The 24,226-nt window shown below is 38.1% G+C and overlaps 2 protein-coding genes across 2 annotated transcripts in view; one reads left to right on the top strand and one right to left on the bottom strand.

Annotated features, from left to right (window-relative positions):
* The window catches only part of abcd4 (ATP-binding cassette, sub-family D (ALD), member 4), a 29,389-nt gene extending 18,097 nt beyond the window's left edge, over positions 1-11,292 (top strand). The window contains exons 10-19 of the mRNA XM_058613324.1: positions 8,552-8,643; positions 8,836-8,925; positions 9,305-9,510; positions 9,757-9,848; positions 9,962-9,998; positions 10,254-10,303; positions 10,417-10,469; positions 10,562-10,638; positions 10,775-10,890; positions 11,025-11,292. Of these exons, the coding sequence (XP_058469307.1) occupies positions 8,552-8,643; positions 8,836-8,925; positions 9,305-9,510; positions 9,757-9,848; positions 9,962-9,998; positions 10,254-10,303; positions 10,417-10,469; positions 10,562-10,638; positions 10,775-10,890; positions 11,025-11,129 (918 nt within the window). The 3' untranslated portion in view covers positions 11,130-11,292. The remainder of the gene's footprint in view (positions 1-8,551; positions 8,644-8,835; positions 8,926-9,304; positions 9,511-9,756; positions 9,849-9,961; positions 9,999-10,253; positions 10,304-10,416; positions 10,470-10,561; positions 10,639-10,774; positions 10,891-11,024) is intronic.
* A 137-nt stretch (positions 11,293-11,429) lies between these two features.
* acss1 (acyl-CoA synthetase short chain family member 1) lies at positions 11,430-22,582 on the bottom strand. The gene is made up of 14 exons (XM_058613323.1): positions 22,070-22,582; positions 21,786-21,882; positions 20,584-20,783; positions 19,665-19,840; positions 19,358-19,510; positions 18,330-18,477; positions 17,713-17,850; positions 17,012-17,104; positions 14,441-14,553; positions 13,820-13,946; positions 13,624-13,751; positions 12,751-12,814; positions 12,147-12,268; positions 11,430-11,861 (listed from the first exon to the last, which is right to left on the bottom strand). Exons 1-14 carry the CDS (start codon positions 22,353-22,355, stop codon positions 11,694-11,696), a joined length of 2,013 nt encoding a protein of 670 aa, XP_058469306.1. The 5' UTR covers positions 22,356-22,582; the 3' UTR covers positions 11,430-11,693.
* Between the last annotated feature and the right edge of the window lie 1,644 nt (positions 22,583-24,226).

Raw genomic sequence — 24,226 nt, 5'->3', positions numbered from 1 at the left:
TTTTTTGTCAAAATTTGGACGACATGCTATAGTATGACTTTTTGGTAAAATTTTGGACGACATGCTATAGTATGACTTTTGTCAAATTTTGGACGACATGCTATAGTATGACTTTTGTCAAAATTTGGACGACATGCTATTGTATGACTTCTTTGCCAAAATTTGGACGACATGCTATAGTATGACTTTTTGGTCAAATTTTGGACGACTTGCTATAGTATGACTTTTTGGTCAAATTTTGGGTGACATGCTATAGCATGACTTTTTGGTCAAATTTCGGACGACATGCTAAAGTATGACTTTTTGGTCAAAATTTGGACGACATGCTATAGTATGACTTTTTGGTCAGATTTTGGATGACATGCAATAGTATGACTTTTTTGTCAAAATTTGGACGACATGCTATAGTATGACTTTTTGGTATATTTTGGACGACATGCTATAGTATGACTTTTTGGTCACATTTTGGACGACATGCTATAGTATGACTTTTGTCAAAATTTGCACGACATGCTATAGTATGACTTTTTGGCAAAATTTTGGACGTCATGCTATAGTATGACTTTTTTGTCATGTTTTGGACGATATACTAACCTATGACTTTGTTTCACATTTTAAAGAACTGTGCACCAGATGGGAATTGAACCCACAATCCTTGGCCTACAAGGCCAGTGCCTTATTCATTTGGCCTCAAGGCCAATTGTTGACAACATACGAACCTATGACTTTATATAATAGTATGACCACATATAATAGTATGACTTTTTGTAAACTTTTGGACGACATGCTATAGTATGACTTTTTGGTCTAATTTTGGACGACATGCTATGCTATGACCTTTTTGTTAAATTTTGGACGACATGCTATAGTATGACATTTTTGTCAAATTTCAGACGACATGCTATAGTATGACTTTTTTGTCAAATTTCGGACGACATGCTATAGTATGACTTTTTTTATCAAAATTTGGACGACATGCTATAGTATGACTTTTTTGTCAAAATTTGGACGACATGCTATAGTATGACTTTTTTGTCAAATTTTGGACGACATGCTATAGTATGACTTTTTTGTCAAATTTTGGACGACATGCTATAGTATGACTTTTTTTATCAAAATTTGGACGACATGCTATAGTATGACTTTTTTGTCAAAATTTGGACGACATGCTATAGTATGACTTTTTTGTCAAAATTTGGACGACATGCTATAGTATGACTTTTTGGTAAAATTTTGACGACATGCTATAGTATGACTTGTCAAAATTTTGGACGACGTACTATAGTATGACTTGTCAAAATTTGGACGACGTGCTATAGTATGACTTTTTGGTCAAATTTTGGACGACTTGCTATAGTATGACTTTTTGGTCAAATTTCGGACGACATGCTATAGTATGACTTTTTGGTCAAATTTCGGACGACATGCTATAGTATGACTTTTTTATCAAAATTTGGACGACATGCTATAGTATGACTTTTTGGTCAAAATTTGGACGACATGCAATAGTATGACTTTTTTGTCAAAATTTGGACGACATGCTATAGTAAGACTTTTTGGTCAAATTTTGGACGACATGCTATAGTATGACTTTTGTCAAAATTTGGACGACATGCTATAGTATGACTTCTTTGTTAAAATTTGGACGACATGCTATAGTATGACTTTTTGGCAAAATTTTGGACGACATGCTATAGTATGACCTTTTTGTTAAATTTTGGACGACATGCTATAGTATGACTTTTTGTTAAAATTTGGATGACATGCTATAGTATGACTTTTTGGTCAAATTTCGGAAGACATGCTATAGTATGACTTTTTTATCAAAATTTGGACGACATGGTATAGTATGACTTTTTTGTCAAAATTTGGACGACATGCTATAGTATGACTTTTTGGTCAAATTTCGGACGACATGCTATAGTATGACTTTTTTGTCAAAATTTGGACGACATGCTATAGTATGACTTTTTAGTCGTATTTTGGACGACATGCTATAGTATGACTTTTGTCAAAATTTGGACGACATGCTATAGTATGGCTTTTTGGTGAAATTTTGGTCGACATGCTATAGTATGACTTTTTGGTAAAAATTTGGACGGCATACTATAGTATGACTTTTTTGTCAAAATTTGGACGACATGCTATAGTATGACCTTTTCGTCAAATTTTGGACGACATGCTATAGTCATAGTTTAGTCTGTCGTCCAAATGTGACAAAAAAGTCATAGGTTAGTATGTCGTCCAAATATTGACAATAAGTCATAGATTAGTATGTCGTCAAAAATGAGACAAAAAAGTCATCGGTTAGTACGTCATCCAAAATCACATTACATTTCATTTAGAAGATGCTTTTATCCAAAGCTACTTATAATGGAATTGAGTACAATCAGCCAGGAGTGGAGTCGAACTTGCGACCATGATGTCTTTCGCACACAGGGTACCGGTCTTAACCACTCCACTCCATTGTCATCCACAATTTGACAAAAGTCATAGGTTAGTATGTCATCCAACTTTTGACAAAAAAGTCATAGGTTAGTATGTCATCCAAAATGTGACAAAAAGTCATAGGTTAGTATGTCGTCCAAAATGTGACAAAAAGTCATAGGTTAGTATGTCCTCCAAATATAGACAAAAAAGTCATAGATTAGTATGTCGTCCAAAATGTGACAAAAAAGTCATAGATTAGTATGTCTTACAAATATTGACAAAAAGTCATAGGTTAGTATTTGGTCCAAAATATTACAAACATTTTGTAGATTAGTATGTGGTCCAAAATGAGACAAAAAAAGTCATAGGTTAGAATGTCGTCCAAAATGTGACAAAAACGTCATAGGTTAGTATGTCGTCTAAAATGTGACAAAAAAGTCATTGATTAGTATGTCGTCCAGTTATTGACGAAAAAAGTCATAGTTTAGTATGTCATCCAACTATTGACAAAAAAAGTCATAGGTTAGTATGTCGTCCAAATATTGACAAAAAAGTCATAGGTTAGAATGTCGTCCAAAATTTGACAAAAAAGTCATAGGTTAGTATGTCGTCCAAATATTGACAAAAAAGTCATAGATAAGTATGACATCCAACAATTGACAAAAAAAAGTCATAGGTTAGTATGTCGTCCAAAATGTGACAAAAAAGTCATAGGTTACTATGTCCTCCAAATATTGACAAAAAAGTCATAGATTAGTATGTCGTCCAAAATGTGACAAAAAAGTCATAGGTTAGTATGTCCTCCAAATATTGACAAAAAATGTCATAGTTTAGTATTTGGTCCAAAATATTACAAAAATGTCATAGATTAGTATGTCGTCCAAATATTGACAAAAAAGTCATAGGTTAGTATGTCTTCAAATATTGACAAAAAAGTCACAGGTTAGTATGTCGTCCAGAATGTGACAAAAAAGTCATAGATTTGTATGTCGTACAAATATTGACACAAAGTCATAGGTTAGTATTTGGTCCAAAATATTACAAACATTTTGTAGATTAGTATGTGGTCCAAAATGAGACAAAAAAAGTCATAGGTTAGAATGTCGTCCAAAATGTGACAAAAACGTCATAGGTTAGTATGTCGTCTAAAATGTGACAAAAAAGTCATTGATTAGTATGTCGTCCAGTTATTGACGAAAAAAGTCATAGTTTAGTATGTCATCCAACTATTGACAAAAAAAGTCATAGGTTAGTATGTCCTCCAAATATTGACAAAAAAGTCATAGATTAGTATGTCGTCCAAAATGTGACAAAAAAGTCATAGATTAGTATGTCGTACAAATATTGACAAAAAGTCATAGGTTAGTATTTGGTCCAAAATATTACAAACATTTTGTAGATTAGTATGTGGTCCAAAATGAGACAAAAAAAGTCATAGGTTAGAATGTCGTCCAAAATGTGACAAAAACGTCATAGGTTAGTATGTCGTCTAAAATGTGACAAAAAAGTCATTGATTAGTATGTCGTCCAGTTATTGACGAAAAAAGTCATAGTTCAGTATGTCATCCAACTATTGACAAAAAAAGTCATAGGTTAGTATGTCGTCCAAATATTGACAAAAAAGTCATAGGTTAGAATGTCGTCCAAATGTGACAAAAAAGTCATAGGTTAGTATGTCGTCCAAATATTGACAATAAGTCATAGGTTAGTATGTCGTCAAAAATGAGACAAAAAAGTCATCGGTTAGTACGTCATCCAAAATCACATTACATTTCATTTAGAAGATGCTTTTATCCAAAGCTACTTATAATGGAATTGAGTACAATCAGCCAGGAGTGGAGTCGAACTTGCGACCATGATGTCTTTCGCACACAGGGTACCGGTCTTAACCACTGAGCCACTCCACTCACATTGTCAAAATGTGACAAAAATGTCATAGGTTAGTATGTGGTCCAAAACGTGACAAAAACGTCATAAATTAGTATCTAGTCCAAAATGTGAGAAAAAAGTCATAGGTTAGTATGTCATCCAAAATGTGACAAAAAAGTTATAGATTAGTATGTTGTCCAAATATTGCCAAAAAAGTCGTAGTTTAGTATCTCGTCCAAAATACGACTAAAAAGTCATAGATTAGTATGTCATCCAACTTTTGACAAAAAAGTCATAGATTAGTATGTCGTCCAAATATTGACAAAAAAGTCATAGGTTAGTATGTCATCCACAATTTGACAAAAGTCATAGGTTAGTATGTCGTCCAAATATTGACAAAAAAGTCATAGGTTAGTATGTCATCCAAAATGTGACAAAAAGTCATAGGTTAGTATGTCGTCCAAAATGTGACAAAAAGTCATAGGTTAGTATGTCCTCCAAATATTGACAAAAAAGTCATAGGTTAGTATGTCGTCCAAAATGTGACAAAAAAGTCATAGGTTACTATGTCCTCCAAATATTGACAAAAAAGTCATAGATTAGTATGTCGTCCAAAATGTGACAAAAAAGTCATAGGTTAGTATGTCCTCCAAATATTGACAAAAAATGTCATAGTTTAGTATTTGGTCCAAAATATTACAAAAATGTCATAGATTAGTATGTCGTCCAAATATTGACAAAAAAGTCATAGGTTAGTATGTCTTCCAAATATTGACAAAAAAGTCACAGGTTAGTATGTCGTCCAGAATGTGACAAAAAAGTCATAGATTTGTATGTCGTACAAATATTGACACAAAGTCATAGGTTAGTATTTGGTCCAAAATATTACAAACATTTTGTAGATTAGTATGTGGTCCAAAATGAGACAAAAAAAGTCATAGGTTAGAATGTCGTCCAAAATGTGACAAAAACGTCATAGGTTAGTATGTCGTCTAAAATGTGACAAAAAAGTCATTGATTAGTATGTCGTCCAGTTATTGACGAAAAAAGTCATAGTTTAGTATGTCATCCAACTATTGACAAAAAAAGTCATAGGTTAGTATGTCGTCCAAATATTGACAAAAAAGTCATAGGTTAGAATGTCGTCCAAAATTTGACAAAAAAGTCATAGGTTAGTATGTCGTCCAAATATTGACAAAAAAGTCATAGATAAGTATGACATCCAACAATTGACAAAAAAAGTCATAGGTTAGTATGTCGTCCAAAATGTGACAAAAAAGTCATAGGTTACTATGTCCTCCAAATATTGACAAAAAAGTCATAGATTAGTATGTCGTCCAAAATGTTCCAAAAAAGTCATAGGTTAGTATGTCCTCCAAATATTGACAAAAAATGTCATAGTTTAGTATTTGGTCCAAAATATTACAAAAATGTCATAGATCAGTATGTCGTCCAAATATTGACAAAAAAGTCATAGGTTAGTATGTCTTCCAAATATTGACAAAAAAGTCACAGGTTAGTATGTGGTCCAAAATGTGACAAAAACGTCATAGGTTTGTATGTCGTCCAGAATGTGACAAAAAAGTCATAGATTTGTATGTCGTACAAATATTGACAAAAAGTCATAGGTTAGTATTTGGTCCAAAATATTACAAACATTTTGTAGATTAGTATGTGGTCCAAAATGAGACAAAAAAAGTCATAGGTTAGAATGTCGTCCAAAATGTGACAAAAACGTCATAGGTTAGTATGTCGTCTAAAATGTGACAAAAAAGTCATTGATTAGTATGTCGTCCAGTTATTGACGAAAAAAGTCATAGTTTAGTATGTCATCCAACTATTGACAAAAAAAGTCATAGGTAAGTATGTCGTCCAAATATTGACAAAAAAGTCATAGGTTAGAATGTCGTCCAAAATTTGACAAAAAAGTCATAGGTTAGTATGTCGTCCAAATATTGACAAAAAAGTCATAGATAAGTATGTCATCCAACAATTGACAAAAAAAGTCATAGGTTAGTATGTCGTCCAAAATGTGACAAAAAAGTCATAGGTTACTATGTCCTCCAAATATTGACAAAAAAGTCATAGATTAGTATGTCGTCCAAAATGTGACAAAAAAGTCATAGGTTAGTATGTCCTCCAAATATTGACAAAAAATGTCATAGTTTAGTATTTGGTCCAAAATATTACAAAAATGTCATAGATCAGTATGTCGTCCAAATATTGACCAAAAAGTCATAGGTTAGTATGTCTTCCAAATATTGACAAAAAAGTCACAGGTTAGTATGTGGTCCAAAATGTGACAAAAAAGTCATAGATTAGTATGTCGTCCAAAATGTGACAAAAAAGTAATAGATTAGTATTTCGTCCAAATATTGACAAAAAGTCATAGGTTAGTATTTGGTCCAGAATATTACAAAAATTTCGTAGATGTAGTATGTGGTCCCAAATGAGACAAAAAAAGTCATAGGTGAGAATGTCGTCCAAAATGTGACAAAAAAAGTTATAGGTGAGAATGTCGTCCAAAATGTGACAAAAAAAGTCATAGGTTAGTATGTGGTCCAAAATGTGACAAAAAAGTCATAGGTTAGTATTTGGTCCAAAATATTACAAAAATGTCATAGATTAGTATGTCGTCCAAATATTGACAAAAAAGTCACAGGTTAGTATGTGGTCCAAAATGTGACAAAAAAGTCATAGATTAGTATGTCGTCCAAAATGTGACAAAAAAGTAATAGATTAGTATTTCGTCCAAATATTGACAAAAAGTCATAGGTTAGTATTTGGTCCAGAATATTACAAAAATTTCGTAGATGTAGTATGTGGTCCCAAATGAGACAAAAAAAGTCATAGGTGAGAATGTCGTCCAAAATGTGACAAAAAAAGTTATAGGTGAGAATGTCGTCCAAAATGTGACAAAAAAAGTCATAGGTTAGTATGTGGTCCAAAATGTGACAAAAAAGTCATAGGTTAGTATTTGGTCCAAAATATTACAAAAATGTCATAGATTAGTATGTCGTCCAAATATTGACAAAAAAGTCATAGATTAGTATGTCGTCCAAAATGTGACAAAAAAGTCATAGATTAGTATGTCGTCCAAAATGTGACAAAAAAGTCATAGATTAGTATGTTGTCCAAATATTGACGAAAAAGTCATAGTTTAGTCTGTCGTCCAAATGTGACAAAAAAGTCGTAGGTTAGTATGTGGTCCAAAATGTGACAAAAAAAAGTCATAGGTTAGTATGTGGTTCAAAATGTGACAAAAAAAAGTCATAGGTTAGTATGTCATCCAAAATGAGACAAAAAAGTCAAAGTTAAAAATCAAAGTCCAAAAAAAACAAAAACCTGAAACACAAACAGGAAGTGGGCATCTACTTCCTGCTCTGCAGAAACATGTTGTCCAAAATATGACAAAAAAGTCACAGTTTAGTATGTCGTCCAAAATGTGACAAAAAAGTCATAGGTTAGTATGTCCTCCAAATATTGACAAAAAAGTCATAGGTTAGTATGTCGTCCAAAATGTGATAAAAAAAGTCATATATCGTCCAAAATGTGACAAAAAAAGTCATGGTTACTTTACCCCACGGAGTGGTAGTGAAGTATTGTTTCTAGTGGCTCTGTTTGTCTGGCTCTCTGTTTGTGTTTCTGCACTTGCCAATATGACCAACAGAGGCCGAAACAGTCTTGTTTTGTGAATGGGGTGAAGTCTGCCATCTCTCATTGCCTTTTTTAGTTTGCTCTGTTGAAAAGATGAACAGAATCTTTTCACCAGGCATTAAGAAATGTTTTGAAAATGGGAACTGCAAATGAAGGAAACTGAATCATGTGATCAATGATGAAATGTTTTCAGGAAGCCAACATGATGGAAAGTACCAGCTACGCCTAAAAAATAAATGTTGACACATGCTACTGAAGATGTGCAACGATGACTCCTTTCATGTGCATAATATATCATCAATCAAGAAAGTTTCCATTACAGAACCTCACAGTAAATGTGAGTATGTTGCTAATGTAACCACTAGGTGGCAGCAAAGGCCTACAAAACAAGAAATGTACATCCTGAGCTCAAATTCCTTCTGTTGGACTAAGATTTCCCTTTTAAATATCTTCAGAGTTTAATATAGTAGCTTTACAACTCACACAGAAGCAAATCATTAACAAGTATTAAACTATTCCAGTGTACTTTGATGTTAATGATTGTGTATTGTATTTTCTCTCTGCTCTGGTTCTCCCTGTCCTTGATCATATTCAGAACGCCTTTGTTTGCATCTACTTGATTAATGGCTTCACACAGCTAATAGACCTGTCAACCACTCTATCAGACGTGGCTGGATACACCCACAGGTAACACACACACACACACACACACACACACACACACACACACACACACACACACACACACACACACACACACACACACACACACACACACACTGAACTCCAGGAGGACAGATAGGACAGTAGCATTGGTACATGCCATCCTCCACTATCTCTGAATCTGTGTGTGTGTGTGTGTGTGTGTGTGTGTGTCAGGATCGGGGAGATGAGGGAGGTGATGGATGACATCCTACGCACGCAGTGTGACTATGACCCAGCGTCGGGAGAAAGCTATGACTTTGACAGGTTAGCATGTGTACTTTGACACAGATCTCTGCTGCAGACATAAATAAAAGCAGGAAAATATAACAAAACGAAAAAATATATATCGGTGTATATATACATATATATGTGTGTATATATATATAGATATATAGATACAGTATATAGATATCTAACAAATTAAGTGAAAGGAACATTATTTTAAGACATAGGACATTTTAGAACAGTGTTTCCCAATCCTGGACCCTTTTCCTGCATGAGATATTACCATAGATGCAGGAGAAGACCGAGTCATAAACCTTGTAACGGGTTAAGATAATGTGCACAAGATTAGATTAAAATACAAGGATAAATGTCGCCTCCAAAAGTGTATTATTTCCATTCATTTTGTCTCTCTTCACAGTGACTTCAACATCCACGCAGGCCCAGTGGACACTGCCTTCATCCTGGACCATCTTTCATATAAATCCCCTTACTCTGATCAGCTGCTCGTGGAAGAGCTCAGTCTGAAAATCAGTCAGGGAACTCATCTGCTGGTGGTGGGGAACACAGGCACGGGCAAAACATCCCTGCTCAGGGTCCTTAACCGACTCTGGGAGGCACACAGTGGTGAGCGAATGAATGTGTGTAAGATTAGATAAAGAGGATAAAGATAAGCAAATCTAGATTTAGATCAAGAATTTCTCTGGGAAAAAGAGCCGGCAGAACTGCTGTATACTTCACCTGAAATGATGAGAATTTTAAATCGAGCTATGATTCCTGCAAAAAAAGACATTATAACGAATATATATATATATATATATATTATATCTGTAGACAAGTAGATTTATGACAGTGTCTCTGTGTCTTCTTCAGGTTTTGTCCAGATGACGACGTGCTTCGGGCCGAGAGGAACACTCTTCCTGCCTCAGAAACCGTACCTGACCGATGGCACACTGCGTGAACAGGTCGCTCTCTCCATCATGTTTTTCTATAAAAGAATTGCAAATGTTGTAATAAAAATGCTGATATATAATTATCAAACGACCAGTTTACTCACCTGAACTGTCTTTTCCAATAGGTCATCTACCCACTGAAGGATATTTACCCTGTATCAGGTATCCAAATAAACTTTTATTTAAAGCCAAATGTATTCATTCTGGTGGAACCAGCATGAGATCTTGTGCAGCACAGTGGCTTTTAATCAAATTAGTGATGCAATAGTGATAAATACCAGTATGAGGGATTGATGTTTCTAATCTGGATTTGGTCTTAGTTTTCCCTGCAACTTTGAATCAGAGCTGCTTTTGTAAAATGACTGAAACTGTTAACTTAATCTGAGTGACATTCATGCTGCAAATGTGCTTTATCAGGGTCAGTAGACGATGACAGAATTATACAATTCCTGGAATTAGCTGGAGTGGTGAGTGACTTTATTTCACTCCTTACTGCATTAACCAAACAATGTGCATCTGTTTTACAGCGGCGCTTCGTCATCTTGTAATAATTTGATTTAAAATGTGTCTGTTTTTCCAGTCCAGTCTCTTGAAGCGCACAGGCGGGCTGGATGAAAATGTGGACTGGAACTGGTAAGAGGAATAAGAAGAAGGGTAAAAAAGTAATTACGGTGAGTGACTGTAGCGCGTTACTGTGCAGAGTAAACGCCATGTTCTCTCCGCAGGTATGACGTTCTGTCTCCGGGTGAAATGCAGCGTCTCTGCTTTGCACGACTTTTCTACCTGCAGCCCAAATACGCAGGTGTGTTTAAAACTGAATCTGACACACAAGTTTGGAGCTAATCATTTAGCATTTAGCAGTTTGCTTTCTATCTTACAGAACACTCTGCTGATGCTTTCTTAAAATAGTATTTTTTTTTGTTTGTTTTCCTCTGCAGTGTTGGATGAGGCCACCAGTGCTTTGACAGAGGAAGCAGAGGCACAACTGTACAAGACCTGTAAGCAGCTTGGTATGACTTTGATCAGCCTGGGACACCGCAGCAGCCTGGAGAAGGTAGATTGATGTTCGTCCCTGACCAGGTGTCTTCAAGACATATATGGAATGATTGTTTTTGTCATTTTTCCAGTTTTACTATGAGATTAAAGCAAAAAATAAAACAAATCAACTTTTTGTTTGTTTTCTTACAGTACCACGATGTCCAGTTGAAACTGTGTGGAGGCGGCCGATGGGAGTTAACCCGGTTAAAAGGAGGCAGCAGCAGCAGCCTTAACCACAAAGATGAAACCATGTGATCATTTCTATGAAAACCAGACCGTAAACAATCCTGTATTTCTCAGTTTCTGCCACTCAAGTGCTCTTTGAAAGATTGTTTGTTTGTATTTATAAATGTATTTAAAGGGAACGTTGTTTTATCCCTTGTTGGTTTGGGGAAAGAAAATAAACGGGTGTGGAAGATTCTGTGGAATGCAATTACAGACCCAGAGATAAATGAAGGGTTTAGATAAGTGCAGTATATATCTAGCAGATAACAGCAGTGTGCAACTATCAGTGTGAGGTTAATGAAGGACAGAAAACTCATGACTCAGTCACTCTCCAGTGCGTTGTAAAAATCACAGTGGTTTATTGCACTTTTATTGGCTGTGTAATTTGAGTTTGTGTTAAAAAAAAAAGAAAAAAAAAAGACAATAGTTTGTGTCAAGAGTAGTAGAAAAAACTTCATTTGTGCAGTAAAACAAGAAAACATCAATCGAACCTTTTCGGATACACAATCACAATCTGTTTACAGTGAAACGCAGAACAGTTTTTCACGGGACTCTTTAAGACTTTTTAGAGAGAGAGAGAGAAAAGTGCTACGGTTACTGTTTGCGGAAGTGTTTGTTGTGACTCTGGATGATCTCTTGAATGACTGCGGGGTCGTCGACTGTGCTGAGGTCTCCCAAGCCGTTTGTGTCGCCCTCCACAATCTTCCGCAGCACCCGCCGCATTATCTTACCGGAACGTGTCTTAGGCAGACGCTCGACAAACTGTGACAAAGAGAGAGAAAATACTGGAAGTTGCTATTAAGTGTCTGTCTGTATATATCTATATATATATCTATATATATATATATACACAGTATAAACATCAAATGATTCCCAATCTGAATACATGCCACCAACATAAATCTAAAATCTCATCATCTTCCTATTTTAAGGCAATTATTTAAGTTCAAGAGTAATAAGAGACCCAAAAAATTTAATAAAACAAGAAAAATATAGGTTAAGAGCCCCGGTGGGGGGTGGGAGTGTTCAACCAATAGAAATAAATACCTGGATGCAGTCTGGACTAGCGTACTTGGCGATCTTTTGAGAGACCAGGTCCTTGAGTTGCTTGGACAGGACTCCCTCTTCGGCCTCTACGCTCTTTTTTAGCACCGCAAACGCGTAAACACCTGACAAAGAAAGCCATGTTAGATTCTCATCCAGCCCCTGTGGCCAACGTGTATAATAATGTTATATTTGTACGGAGTTAAATCTTTAGATTCAGTGCATAAAATGCTTGAAATACTGGCTGAACTGAATCGTTTGAGTCTGAATGAATGCCTGGACCTCATTTGTATGTTTGACTGTGACATTTAATATGATTTAAAAAGCAAAATAATAATGTATATTATGTACTGTCTGTATTCCTACATATATACATATATATATATATATGTATATGTATATATATATATATGTGTATATATATATATACATATATATATGTAGGAAAGGTAGGAACCCTGATTATCGCTCAATAAATGCCTAATTTTTTTTTGTAAATGATCTCTGCATTATTTCTTTATTATTATTATTATATATTGTAATTTTTGCGTAATCCTTCTAACAAAGAGAAATCCACCTCTGGAAAGCATAACAATGTGCTGCTCACCTTCTCCTTTGATGTCGTGCGAGTATCCCACGACAGCAGATTCAGCCACATCTGGACACTGATTCTGTTCAAACAAATCACCATCGTCCATGTTAGGATTTAAAGTTTCAGATGGAAATGTTAAGAACTTGGATGAAGTCGCTTTGTTTCAAACACAAAGCAGTGACCTGAAGGCTTGTTTAAAACTGTAAACGTTACTATTTATTTGGCAAATAACAAACTGAATTCACCTTTTTTATACCCACATTTGAGCCGGCTCACTGAGCTTCTCTGAGAAGTCAGAAATTCATCTAGCATAACCACTAAAACAAATTCTGAATTACTATAATTTGACATCATAATCAAGAAATAATGATGTGATTGAATATTTTCTTTCTAGGGTTTTTTAGTAAAAGAGTAAATTAGAAAATTCATGATTAACGATAATAATTAGTTTAACATTAAAAATATCCTTTTGGTTAAAGAGCTTCTACATACTGGTGTGTTAAAGGGCCACTTCACCCAAAAAAAAATTCCTGGGATAAATGTGTTATTTCATCATCAGACAGTGGACCTGAGATACAAGTCAACAACAGAGGACGTGAGGATTGTAAAAAATGAATAAAATTGACCAAAAGTCACTTCCTTCAAAGAAAATACACTACTCTTTACTGTGTCAAGTTTTATGAGTAAAAGATCTGCAAAAAAATCAAATAAATAAAAAGGTCAAATTGAATCCGACTTAATTTGAATTAAAACAGCAGCATTATAATGATTTTAAGTTTATTCTTCATTTGACTAAAAACTGGGTGCTTTAACCGTTACAGAAACATCAAAATGACTTTGCTAATTATCGATGCATTTGTAAAGCACTGTACATATTGAGACACTCACCACTACATCCTCGATCTCCGCTGTCCCAATCCTGTGACCGCTCACGTTGATGACATCATCGAGGCGTCCAGTGATCTGGTAATATCCCTCCTTAGATCGATGGGCTCCATCACCCGTGGAGAAATAACCTGACGTGAGAAGAGAATGAGGACGGAGAGAAACACGGGAAGCTCCACCGTGAGGATCTGCACTGTACCAGGATACTGCTGACAGTAGGTCTCTTTGAACCTCTCGTGGTCGTTGTGAATCGTCCGGGCCATTCCAGGCCAAGGCTGAGCTATGCACAGAGCTCCGTTCGCGTCGTTGGACGTCAGAACTTTGCCCTGGAGGAAAAATCAAATAAAAAAAAAAATGAAATGTTTATTGACCAGATTAAATACTGCAAGTCAGAGAAACTGGTTACAGTCAACAACACATTTGTGCTGAGTCACTTCAAAGACACAATCCTCCAGCTGTGTAACAAATATTGTTGACTCAGCTAAAATGCTTTTGCTGATTTTTATTTACATTTTCACAGTCTGTGCAGAGTGAAGCATTTTACTTATACCGATTCCCGTCCCTAGAGGTCAGAGGTCAGCTCAGACACACTGTCCAACTGTCTCTCTGAGAATCTGTGTCTCAGTGGAAAGAGGACATGCACTAAGCACAAAGCAGCAGGACAGATTTTTTTTTTAAAAATGGGAGGGGGGTTTGGCACTGGTGAGTGGGAGCATAGTGGCTATCAAAAGTGACACAGCTGGTGACTAGTTTATAATCCTAATCTGACCCTTTCCTCTGGGCAGCCATCACACACATATGCAGGGTTTAAGCGCTGTACCTTGGTGTCCATGAGCACTGGCTTTATGCCAAAGAAAGGTCTCATAGCCATCCCTGGAATAATCTCTGCGTCTGGTTCTGAGGGCCTCGGGGCGATGCAGATGCCACCTGTCTCTGAGAACACGAGAGGACAAAACAAAAAAAAATAAGCCAGATTAAATATACACAGTGCTGTGTGTACATCATTTATGAAAACAACAACACAATATCTCTCTCTATATATATATATATATATATATGGGTTTTATAACACAAAAGATAATGAGGGCACTCAGCAGTCGTCTGTGGCCTCTACAGCCATGTGTAATCTCAACAGACCATAATATTTGTCAGATTAAAAGACAGATTTGTGAGTGAGTGAGAGAGAATAGATTTTATATACATACACATGACTACTAAATATCAAAGAAAACAAAAATAAGGTAAAATAATTCATTCAACCATTCATTCATTCATTCATTCATTCATTCATTCATACCAACAGGGTCAACAGCCTACACTTTCTTCTTTAAATTACCAAGTGTGTAGATTAAATGACAGACTTATTTTTTTAATTATAGTCAATTAAATAACTAGTTAATTGAATTAGTTAGTTAGTTTTTTTGCCTCAGGGAAGGTAAATCTGCTGGAAACACCAGAGGGGACTCGTTACAAAGTAGGACACAGCAGATGATCCACAATAGCACCAGCAACTGTCGTCCATGTTCAGTTCAACTGTAAGCCAGTCTCCACAGACCTGGCGGTGTTTGCTTTTTTGTTTTTTTGTTTACTTCAGACAGGTTACAGTTACAAAACAAACGCACACAGCCAACAGGAGTCGCCATATTCTCACCATTAAAGGTGCAAAAGGCCCATTTATTTTGAATTATCAATACTTCCACAAACTTGTAGACTTTCTTTAGTTCCGTTCTTTAGTTTGGACTAACGGGTGGAAAAATCCAGGTATTGGCTGTTTGACAGTTGACTGGACACCTGTCATTAACGGTGTCACTCGGTTCATCCTATATGTGACGGAAGGTCATGTGACACAACTCCCCTGCTGTAAGAGTGCTGTGGCTCCTTTAAGGACCATGTTGTGTGTATATGTGTGTATATATATAAACACTGGATATGAATCTTACTCTTTCTTTCTTTCTTTCTTTCCCTGGGATCACGCCTACTGCAGCTTTAAAATCCAAATCTAATTTCCCCTCTCAACAGGCTACTCGCTCCCAGATTAACCAAATGACATTCATGAACACTGCCACAAACTGGTCCACTTAAATACAAATAACAACATAATCCTTTTAACTGACGCCGGGCCATTTGGGTCATATCTGTGTGTGTGTGTGTGTGTGTGTGTGTGTGTGTGTGTGTGTGTGTGTGTGTGTAATTCTCATTCTCATGATGTTTAAAACGTGTCAATTAATTATATCGTTTTATGGTAATTAATGCAGTTTTGTGCCATTTGGTCAGTGCTAATCTGTCAGTATAAGGACTCAGTCATGTCCTGTGTTCTTCCACAGAATCACACTGCTTTCAAACATGCTGTTGTCCCATTATCAGCCGCTGTGGTAGCAGGAATAGCGGTGGTTTTGAGGCGACTTCAGTTAATGTTGAAAGCTGCTCCTAAATTCGGGAGTTAAACCCTAAAATAGTCCAGATGGTATATGAAAGTTGTCTCTTTTGTGAGGACGTGTTCATGGTGTTACGTAACTCTGCGATTGCTTTAACTGTCGGGCTGTTATTACACAACCTGCAGACGTGGCTGACTGAGAGAAAGTTGAGAACCGAGGCGCCTCGAGGTGCATGAAGCAGCGGGTGAAGTGCGGCTGAAGAAGTGAGCGACACAGATGTTGGCGAAGTGAACCGATCTGCACATTCTACATGGTATATAGATAACAGTATAGGTCACAGTGTACTTTAGAGGTCAAGGGTGAAGTGCAAACAAGAGAATACGATACAAGAGTAAACATTCACACACTGCTCTGTTTGCCCGACTGCTTCGATGAAAGGGCGGCGCCGTGCAAACAAGTCGAGTGCTAATCCAACGTGTCCCTCAACAGTTTAACAGGAACTACACCTTTAATCCAAACAACCAAACTTAATGTTCTCATTATCACCTCTACAGGCTGCATGAAAACACCATGGAGAACCAGATAAGACAACAATTCCCATGATTCCACGCTGCTTCCCAGCGTCATCGAGCGAGGTCTTTTGTTATTGTGTTGATGAAGAGCCCCGTAGCAGCAGAAATGACATACTGTGCATTTAAAAGAGCACATGTGATAATTATTCATTAACCATGGGGCTGAATATTGTTTTAAATGAATGGTTGAATGAAACAAATATATTCTTAAATGTAGTGTCAATTCTAGACGGATTTTTCCATCAAATTCCACTTTGTAAACCTGACAAATCTGAGTTCAGGGCCTTAATACAGAGTTCTTGATCCAGACTATACTGTACAACTGGCGACAATGACATTTTAGCTCCACAATTCTCACATAATCATCACACAATATATGGACATAGGGAGAAAAAAATGTCTCCTGCAGCTTCTAGAGTAAAACAACAGCGTGTCCACAGTTACCTGTTTGCCACCAGGTGTCAACGACAGGACACCGTTCGCCTCCGACCACGCTGTAGTACCACTGCCACGCTTCAGTGTTGATGGGCTCACCCACTGCAAAAGGACAGCAACAGCTTTAGTCCTACATTGTTTTTGTCTACTTCATTAAATGACTTTCTTTATTGGGCAAATTCATTTCCACTGTTGGCAACGGTCATGAAAGGATTGTGTTAAAGCCTTATGTTGCAGAGGAAAAGGAGTGCAGTATAAAATTACCCAACAACATAAGAGTATGAATCAACAACGCTATAATGTGGTATGTCATAATAGAGCAACAGAAAAAGTCAGAATTTCTTATAGTGTCATAAATCGTCACAACATGATTGGTAGTAAAAAAAACACCCCCCAGTGTCGTGTTTGGTTACAACACCTAAATATTCCATAATATAACATTAGCTAATAATGCCATTGGATGCCAGTGTGTGTGCGTGTGTGTGTTGACACTTCTGTCAGGTTGACATACCAGCCATACTTGTAGCGTGTGTGTCTGTGCATGCGCGTGTGTGTGTTCTTCCAGGAGAGAACATACTGTGCTATATGCAGTTAGTATAGTCAGTGTGACACAGTGCGTCTGAAGGGTTTGTATTTATGAAAACAAAGAGAAACATGGTGCGTGGTGTTCAGTGGCTCATTTGTGGTCCCGCTGTTTCTGCCTGGCATACCAGTGCCCAGAGTTTTGAGGCTGGAGCGGTCGTATTTCTGCACCCACTGGTCTCCGTACTTGAGCAGCAGTCGTATCGCTGTGGGAGCCCCATAAAACTGGTTAATCTTCAGCCTCTGAACCGTCTCCCAGTATCGTCCTGTGAACAAACACAGATTATGTTAGAGGACCAAAATCCAACAGTCCGACCTGAAGAACGATCATAAAAACATGAGGCGCTCGACCCTCTGCGGTGTTGCTGAAAGCAGGTTGACCTTCGTCATTCCAAGGTCTGATGACGGACTTGTGTTTACACATAAACCTGTGGTTTTAGTGTTGGAGGGTGAGGCTGAGTTAAAGTTCAACTATAAACAGCTTTTCATAGACGGAGACACAGGAGTGCAGAGCAGTGGACGCAGAGACTTAGAAGGTGTTTACTCTCACACTTGATTTACATTAAAAACCATGATACCATTATAACTTGTATGTAGAATTAACCCCGGCTTATTATAAACCTTGCACTGGTGACCAATGCACTGGTGTGGAGACAATACAGCACCATCAAAGTGCTTATTTGATTATTTATGTACCAAACTGTGTGACACGTTCATTCATGCATTCACTCATTCATTCATGTACCTGGGTCAGGGTAAACGGGAGTGCTCTCAAACAGAACAGTAGTCCCGCCGTTGGCCAGCGGCCCGTACACAGCGTAACTGTGTCCTGTGATCCAGCCGATATCTGCCACACAGCCGAACACGTCCCCGTCGCTATAGCCGAAGACGTACTGGCGACAGAAAGTGGAAGTGATGAGATGATGATCACATTCAAAAAAAAACACACGGAAGATCAGAGATTGCTTGTGGAATAAAGTTGAGTTTTTAAAAGCGAGACAGTTTATCCTTAAAGGCATGGTTCTGATTTTAGCCACTCTACAAAAGACTCACTGCATAAATTCTACACCAGCTCACGTCTCTGAAAGCTTCAGAATATGTTTGCCGGTTTATCTCAGCAGTGGACTTCACTGAGTGGGAACTGAAGTTTGTAAACTGTTCACTCTCCCGCACCAAACTGCACGGTAAAGATAAGCATTTTTTTTAGCTCGCAAGGACACTGGAGCTTGGTTTAAAAACACCTAAAGATAGCATAATGTAACATTGACTAACAATGCCATTGAATGCCCGTGCGTGCGTGTGTTGCAGTGTTCTTGACACTTCTGTCATGTTGAGTCTGTGTCACTGTGGTTTATCCAAATAAAGGATTTGAAACACTGAAGTCAGACAATAACACATTTGAACTTTACTGACGGCTGAATGCAGAGGATCAACGCGTCTGCATGCTGTCATGCACACTTGGTGATTTTCTCTATGGACTTTGGTGCACGGGACGACACAATCTTCTGTTTTCAGTTTTGGAAAAGGCTTTCTAACGATGAGAGAATGCAGCAAATGTATTCTTGTACCTTAAGTGGCATATTTCTTTTTATTAGGTGGGCCTTCTGTTTATTGTCTGGAGTGTGACTTCTCAGAAATGGTCCCAGCGTGTGAGTGGAGTGTGTAATCTCCAGTGAACTGACAGGTGTTTCCTCTACAGTTGCCGAGCCCCTCCCACACGTTGGCTCCTCCCTGACACATTAAACTCCACATGCACACTTGTGTCTGACTCACCCTGTGTGTGACAGCAGCGTACAGCAGATATCCGGCCTGTGTGTGCACCAGTCCTTTGGGCTTCCCCGTGCTGCCTGACGTGTAAAGCATGAACAGAACGTCCTCACTGTCCATGGCAGCTGGCTCGCACACCGCGTCCTCCTTCAGCATCTCCTGCAACATACGATGGGACTTTTTTTTTATAGAGAACATTTTCAGCAACTGCAGAATAAATAACTTTCTATCTTGTTTTTGACGGTGTGTGATGTGTGCAGTATCACAGTGACAACATTTATGTAACGGTATGAATGGTTTTCTAATCCCTCACCTCCTCCATGTCGACGTCTCTTTCCGTCATGGCGACCGGATTCTCTGTCCTCATGCTGACAAATACGTGCCGTACGTTGGGGCAGCTCTGGACCGCTGTGTCCACCGTCTTCTTCAGCTGTGTGAGCTTACCGCCTCTGACGCCCTGATTCACTGTGATGACGATGCTGGACTGCGCTGGAAATGCGATGTACATTAAAGTCAGTGGGTTCATACGGAGATCTATGCGAGACTCAACTCTGTTTACTTTTAAGTAGCAACCAATCATGACATCGCCCATAAGAATCTGGACGATGCCAGCTGTCCGTCACACTGCTGTGCACTCATTTTATCAGTTTTTATCCAAATGGGAACGCAATTTACAAAGTGCTCCCAAAACAGACTGGAAACTAGTAACTGAGATCATTAACGCATCAGGAAGATGATTGTTTAACATAATTATTCTCTATGGGTTCTTCACTACAAGTGGCTACTTTAATAAACATGTAATAATTTGATCCTTTGCAAATATACTGGTTAATGCTTCTTTAATATGTACGGTGTAAAGCAGTGGTCTCAGATGTGCCACTATGATCCATTTCATCTGGCTCGCCACTTAAATGTTTGTTTTTGATATTTATAGATTTATTTTGCATCACAAATAAGTTCTTTATTGTGAATCATAAGTCGTTTTATATCAAAACAAAAACCTTTGTTTTGAAATTATGTAAAATATCGTCACAGATGTTGCTTCATGATGTAATACTGTGATATCATGTTAAGATAATCTTGTCCACCCTGACTGAACAGGTGTTTTTTCCCCCACACAGTTGGACTTTTCTGCACTTGACCGCCCCCTACTGACCAGACCTGAAGCTCATGTGGCCCCTCAGGTCATTTGAGTTTGAGACTCATGCGTTCACGTTGCCCTGCAGTCTCACCGTCTCTGATTCGCTCTGAAAGTGACTCCGCACTGAACCCAGCAAACACCACGTTGTGGGCCGCACCAATGCGGGCACAGGCCAACATGGACGCCACGGCCAGAGGGCAAGGAGGCATGTAGATGGTGACACAGTCGCCCTTCTTCACGCCGCGCCGCCGCAACAAATTGCCCAGGCGACATGTCATGTCCAGCAGCTGCCTGTAGAGAGAGAGAGAGAATCAGAGTGTCGGTTTGGAGCTCGTCCACAGGCTTTCATCCCCACTGCTGTTAGTGAAGTTTGTATTTTTTATGCAACTTTACATGGGTATAAAATCGAAAATAGGTGCACAAATTAAAAACAACTGCAGGTTTAAATAAGTTAGAAGGATTCCAGGTGTCATACATTCAAAATGTACGAATGATAATAAATAAATAACAGCATTAAAGCAGATTTAAAGTGACAGGGGAAAAGAGGTCAGTAATGTACCGTAATGTGTTTGACTGTGTAATGTTTTTAAACAAGATTTTAAAATGAAGTGTAAGACGGGTACAAGTGATGGAATATTGTATTTTCTTTCTTTTTAAAAGCTGAATTTTGGGCAGTTTGAAGATGGATTACAGTGTTACTATAGATTTATACGTGTTTTTCCCTGTCAAATAAACATATTATATATTATATGCATTATTTCTGTGGTACGACACTTTTTATGCTTCATTCTGTAATATATAGTGTTATATAACATCTATGTTATTTAGCTCATCTTTGCTCTTTATTTTATTTTATTGCCCATTCTAGTCCTATTGTGTACTTGTGCCTCTTCTACCTCTGACCCTCTAGAGTCAACTCTAATCTAGTCTAATCTAATGTAATCTAATCTAGTCGCTGATCTTCACTCAGGTACATGACTTGTTTCTTACAGCTATTTTACGGAGAACACCCTTGACATCATACATTCACTATCCTCTTATCAGAACCTTCACCATCACAACTACACGCCTAAGCCTAAACCATTAATCTAAACCTAAGTCTAAGCTTAACGCTAAAATATAAACCATTAATCTAAACCTAAATCTAACCTTAACGCTAAAATATAAACCATTAATCTAAACTTAAGTCTAACCCTAACACCCTGAGAAAGCCCTTTAAATTTGTGAGCACCTGCTCATGAGTGAGTTTATCTTGGTCCTCACAAAGACACACAAACACACAGAAGAGCTAACCTGTAGGTGACTTTAACCTCTGACCCTGGCTCATCTTTCTCCCAGATCAGTGCCACCTTCTCGGGACATGTTTGCACGTGACGGTCCAGGCAGTTTACTGTTCGTTTCCACGAGGAAAGAAAAACACACAAAGAGAAAGGGAGCGGGACACAGAGGGGGAGAGAGGTGGGGGTTTGTTGAAATTTGATCCAAAATGGTGACGCAGATATGATGAGCGGAGCGTTCACAACATTCCAGCCACTCGCTGTAAACGTGTCCAAATAAAAATGTGACGTGAAACTTACCGGAGACGTTCAGCTTCCCCCCCTCGAACCAGCGGATCCTTCCCCGGCTCAGGTCGCAGTCGTGGACCGTGTGGAACGGACTCATCCAGCTCAGTCTGTGGCGCGCTAACGCGGCCCAGAAAGTCTCGCTGTTGGACACGGAGAACTCGTGCAGGGCGGAGCGGCTCGACACTCCGTCGAAGCCCGCAGACTCCGGCATGAACGCCGCTGTGCTGCACCCCCTTCGACCCAAAACATGTAAATAATAAGACCGAAAGACGCGACTACCGAAGGAAATAAGCGACATGGTCGTGGTGCTGCTGCTGCTGCTGCTGCGAGCGCACGGAGCGGTCTGAGGCGTCTGCCTTTACGCAACAGACGATGGGGCACTTACGGCAATTCGGGAAGTTTCACTGCTCATCTCAAAGGCAGATGAAAAGTTGGAAACTCCGCGGAAGGGAGGGAGGGAGGAGGGAGGGAGGGCCTGTGGCGTTAAAGGGCCGTGTGTCGACAGTTTTCCTCTCAATGTGAAATTGGAGCGAGGTTCAGCATCTGTTTATTCAGCACATATTGAAAGTGAAAGTAAATATCCACACGAGTGAGTTCCGATTGGCTGAGTCTTTCTGGGACAAAGGTAAAAATACACTAACCGTACACGTGTTTAAAGATACAGGGTTTATTGGTAACAACAACAACAAAAACAACTGAATAAAGTTTCTATCATCGAAATGTTTGTATGAGACTGTAATTGCTTTAATAATAAATAATAATAATAATAATAATTGTTTGGTAGCATTAGAAAAGGAGTCTCAAGGTTAAATGACCTAGGGGGGCACTGAGTTTCTAGCATGGTCAGTCGGGGAAAAAAAGCCCAACTCTTTCTTTTGCAGCAAGAAGACCTGAGTTTGGGTTTCCAGTTTCCTCCCACAGTCCAAAAACATGCAATATGGGGATCAGGTCAAACCAAAATTGACTGTAGGTGGGACTGAATGGTTGTTTGTCTCTATTATGACCCTGTAATGGAGGGAAGAAGCCTTTTATATGTTCATCATGCAAAGGGCCATATTTCAACAACAAACGAGCCAGAGGGGTTTTGTATTTTAAATACTCAGAGAAGTTTAGAGAAGCTTTACAATGAGCCGTTTGCCTAATTCAGGCAAGGACGTTGCTTTACAGAGGCCACAAGATTGCGCACTCTGGGATTTTACAGCAGCCATAAAAGAAAAAAAACAACAACCAGAGTGTAAACAAAGAACGGCCTTCTCTCTAGTACATGAAGTCCACCATCATTTCCTGGTACACTCGCCTATTTGAAGGGTGAGCATAGGAGTCCTTTGTTTGTTACCATCTGCAAATACTAAAATGAGAGTGTTTATAATCCCCCATTTCCACAGTTTACAAATCATGTTTAATCCCATCCCTGGTTTAAACCTCATGCTTCATTCTGGACGTATTTTGTCCAATTTGGGCACATTTTTCCTCTTTAACTGGCCACCATTTTTGCTGAGCTAGTGCATATGGCTCAATTTATTTTCTTTTTCTAATAGATCAATTGAACACTGAACATTTTTTACTAATCCACTTTAACATATTCAGATTAATTCCCCCCGGGATAAATCTCTTAAACAACTTCAGCCCTGCTCAAAACTACCAAACACTAAATCACTTAGAGGATTTTAACCCTATAAATGCCAGGTTGATTACATGATGCTATATAATATTTTTTTATGAAAAAACACACAGTATATATATACATATATACTGTACATACATATATGTACATAACAGTGCCATCAAATAATCAAAATATTTGGTAGTTTTGAGCAGGGCTGGAGTTGTTTAAGAGGTTTTTGCAGAAAAAAGCAGAACAAATATTAATCTGTAATGTTTTTGGAAGTGGACATTTTTGTCCTTAATGACTTAAGAAGGAAGTAAATTAAAGTGATGCCTGAGACTTAAATGGGTTTTTCACCAGTGGGAATGTGTTGAATGAGCATTCACTCCCACGTTAAATGACTCTGCTATGAACGTGAGATCCTGGTGAATATGCTAATTTATTCTTCATCTGCTTTTCTCATAAATACCATTTGCATTCCATATCATTAACACCCCAATGTTACATCTTCTGGCCATTAGCATAGCTATTAGCATTAATGTATTAATGTAATCCTCACTTTT

This window comes from Solea solea, chromosome 17 (genome assembly GCF_958295425.1).
Source record: "Solea solea chromosome 17, fSolSol10.1, whole genome shotgun sequence".
Taxonomy (NCBI): domain Eukaryota; kingdom Metazoa; phylum Chordata; class Actinopteri; order Pleuronectiformes; family Soleidae; genus Solea; species Solea solea.
This window is presented reverse-complemented; position numbering and strand designations above follow the sequence as displayed.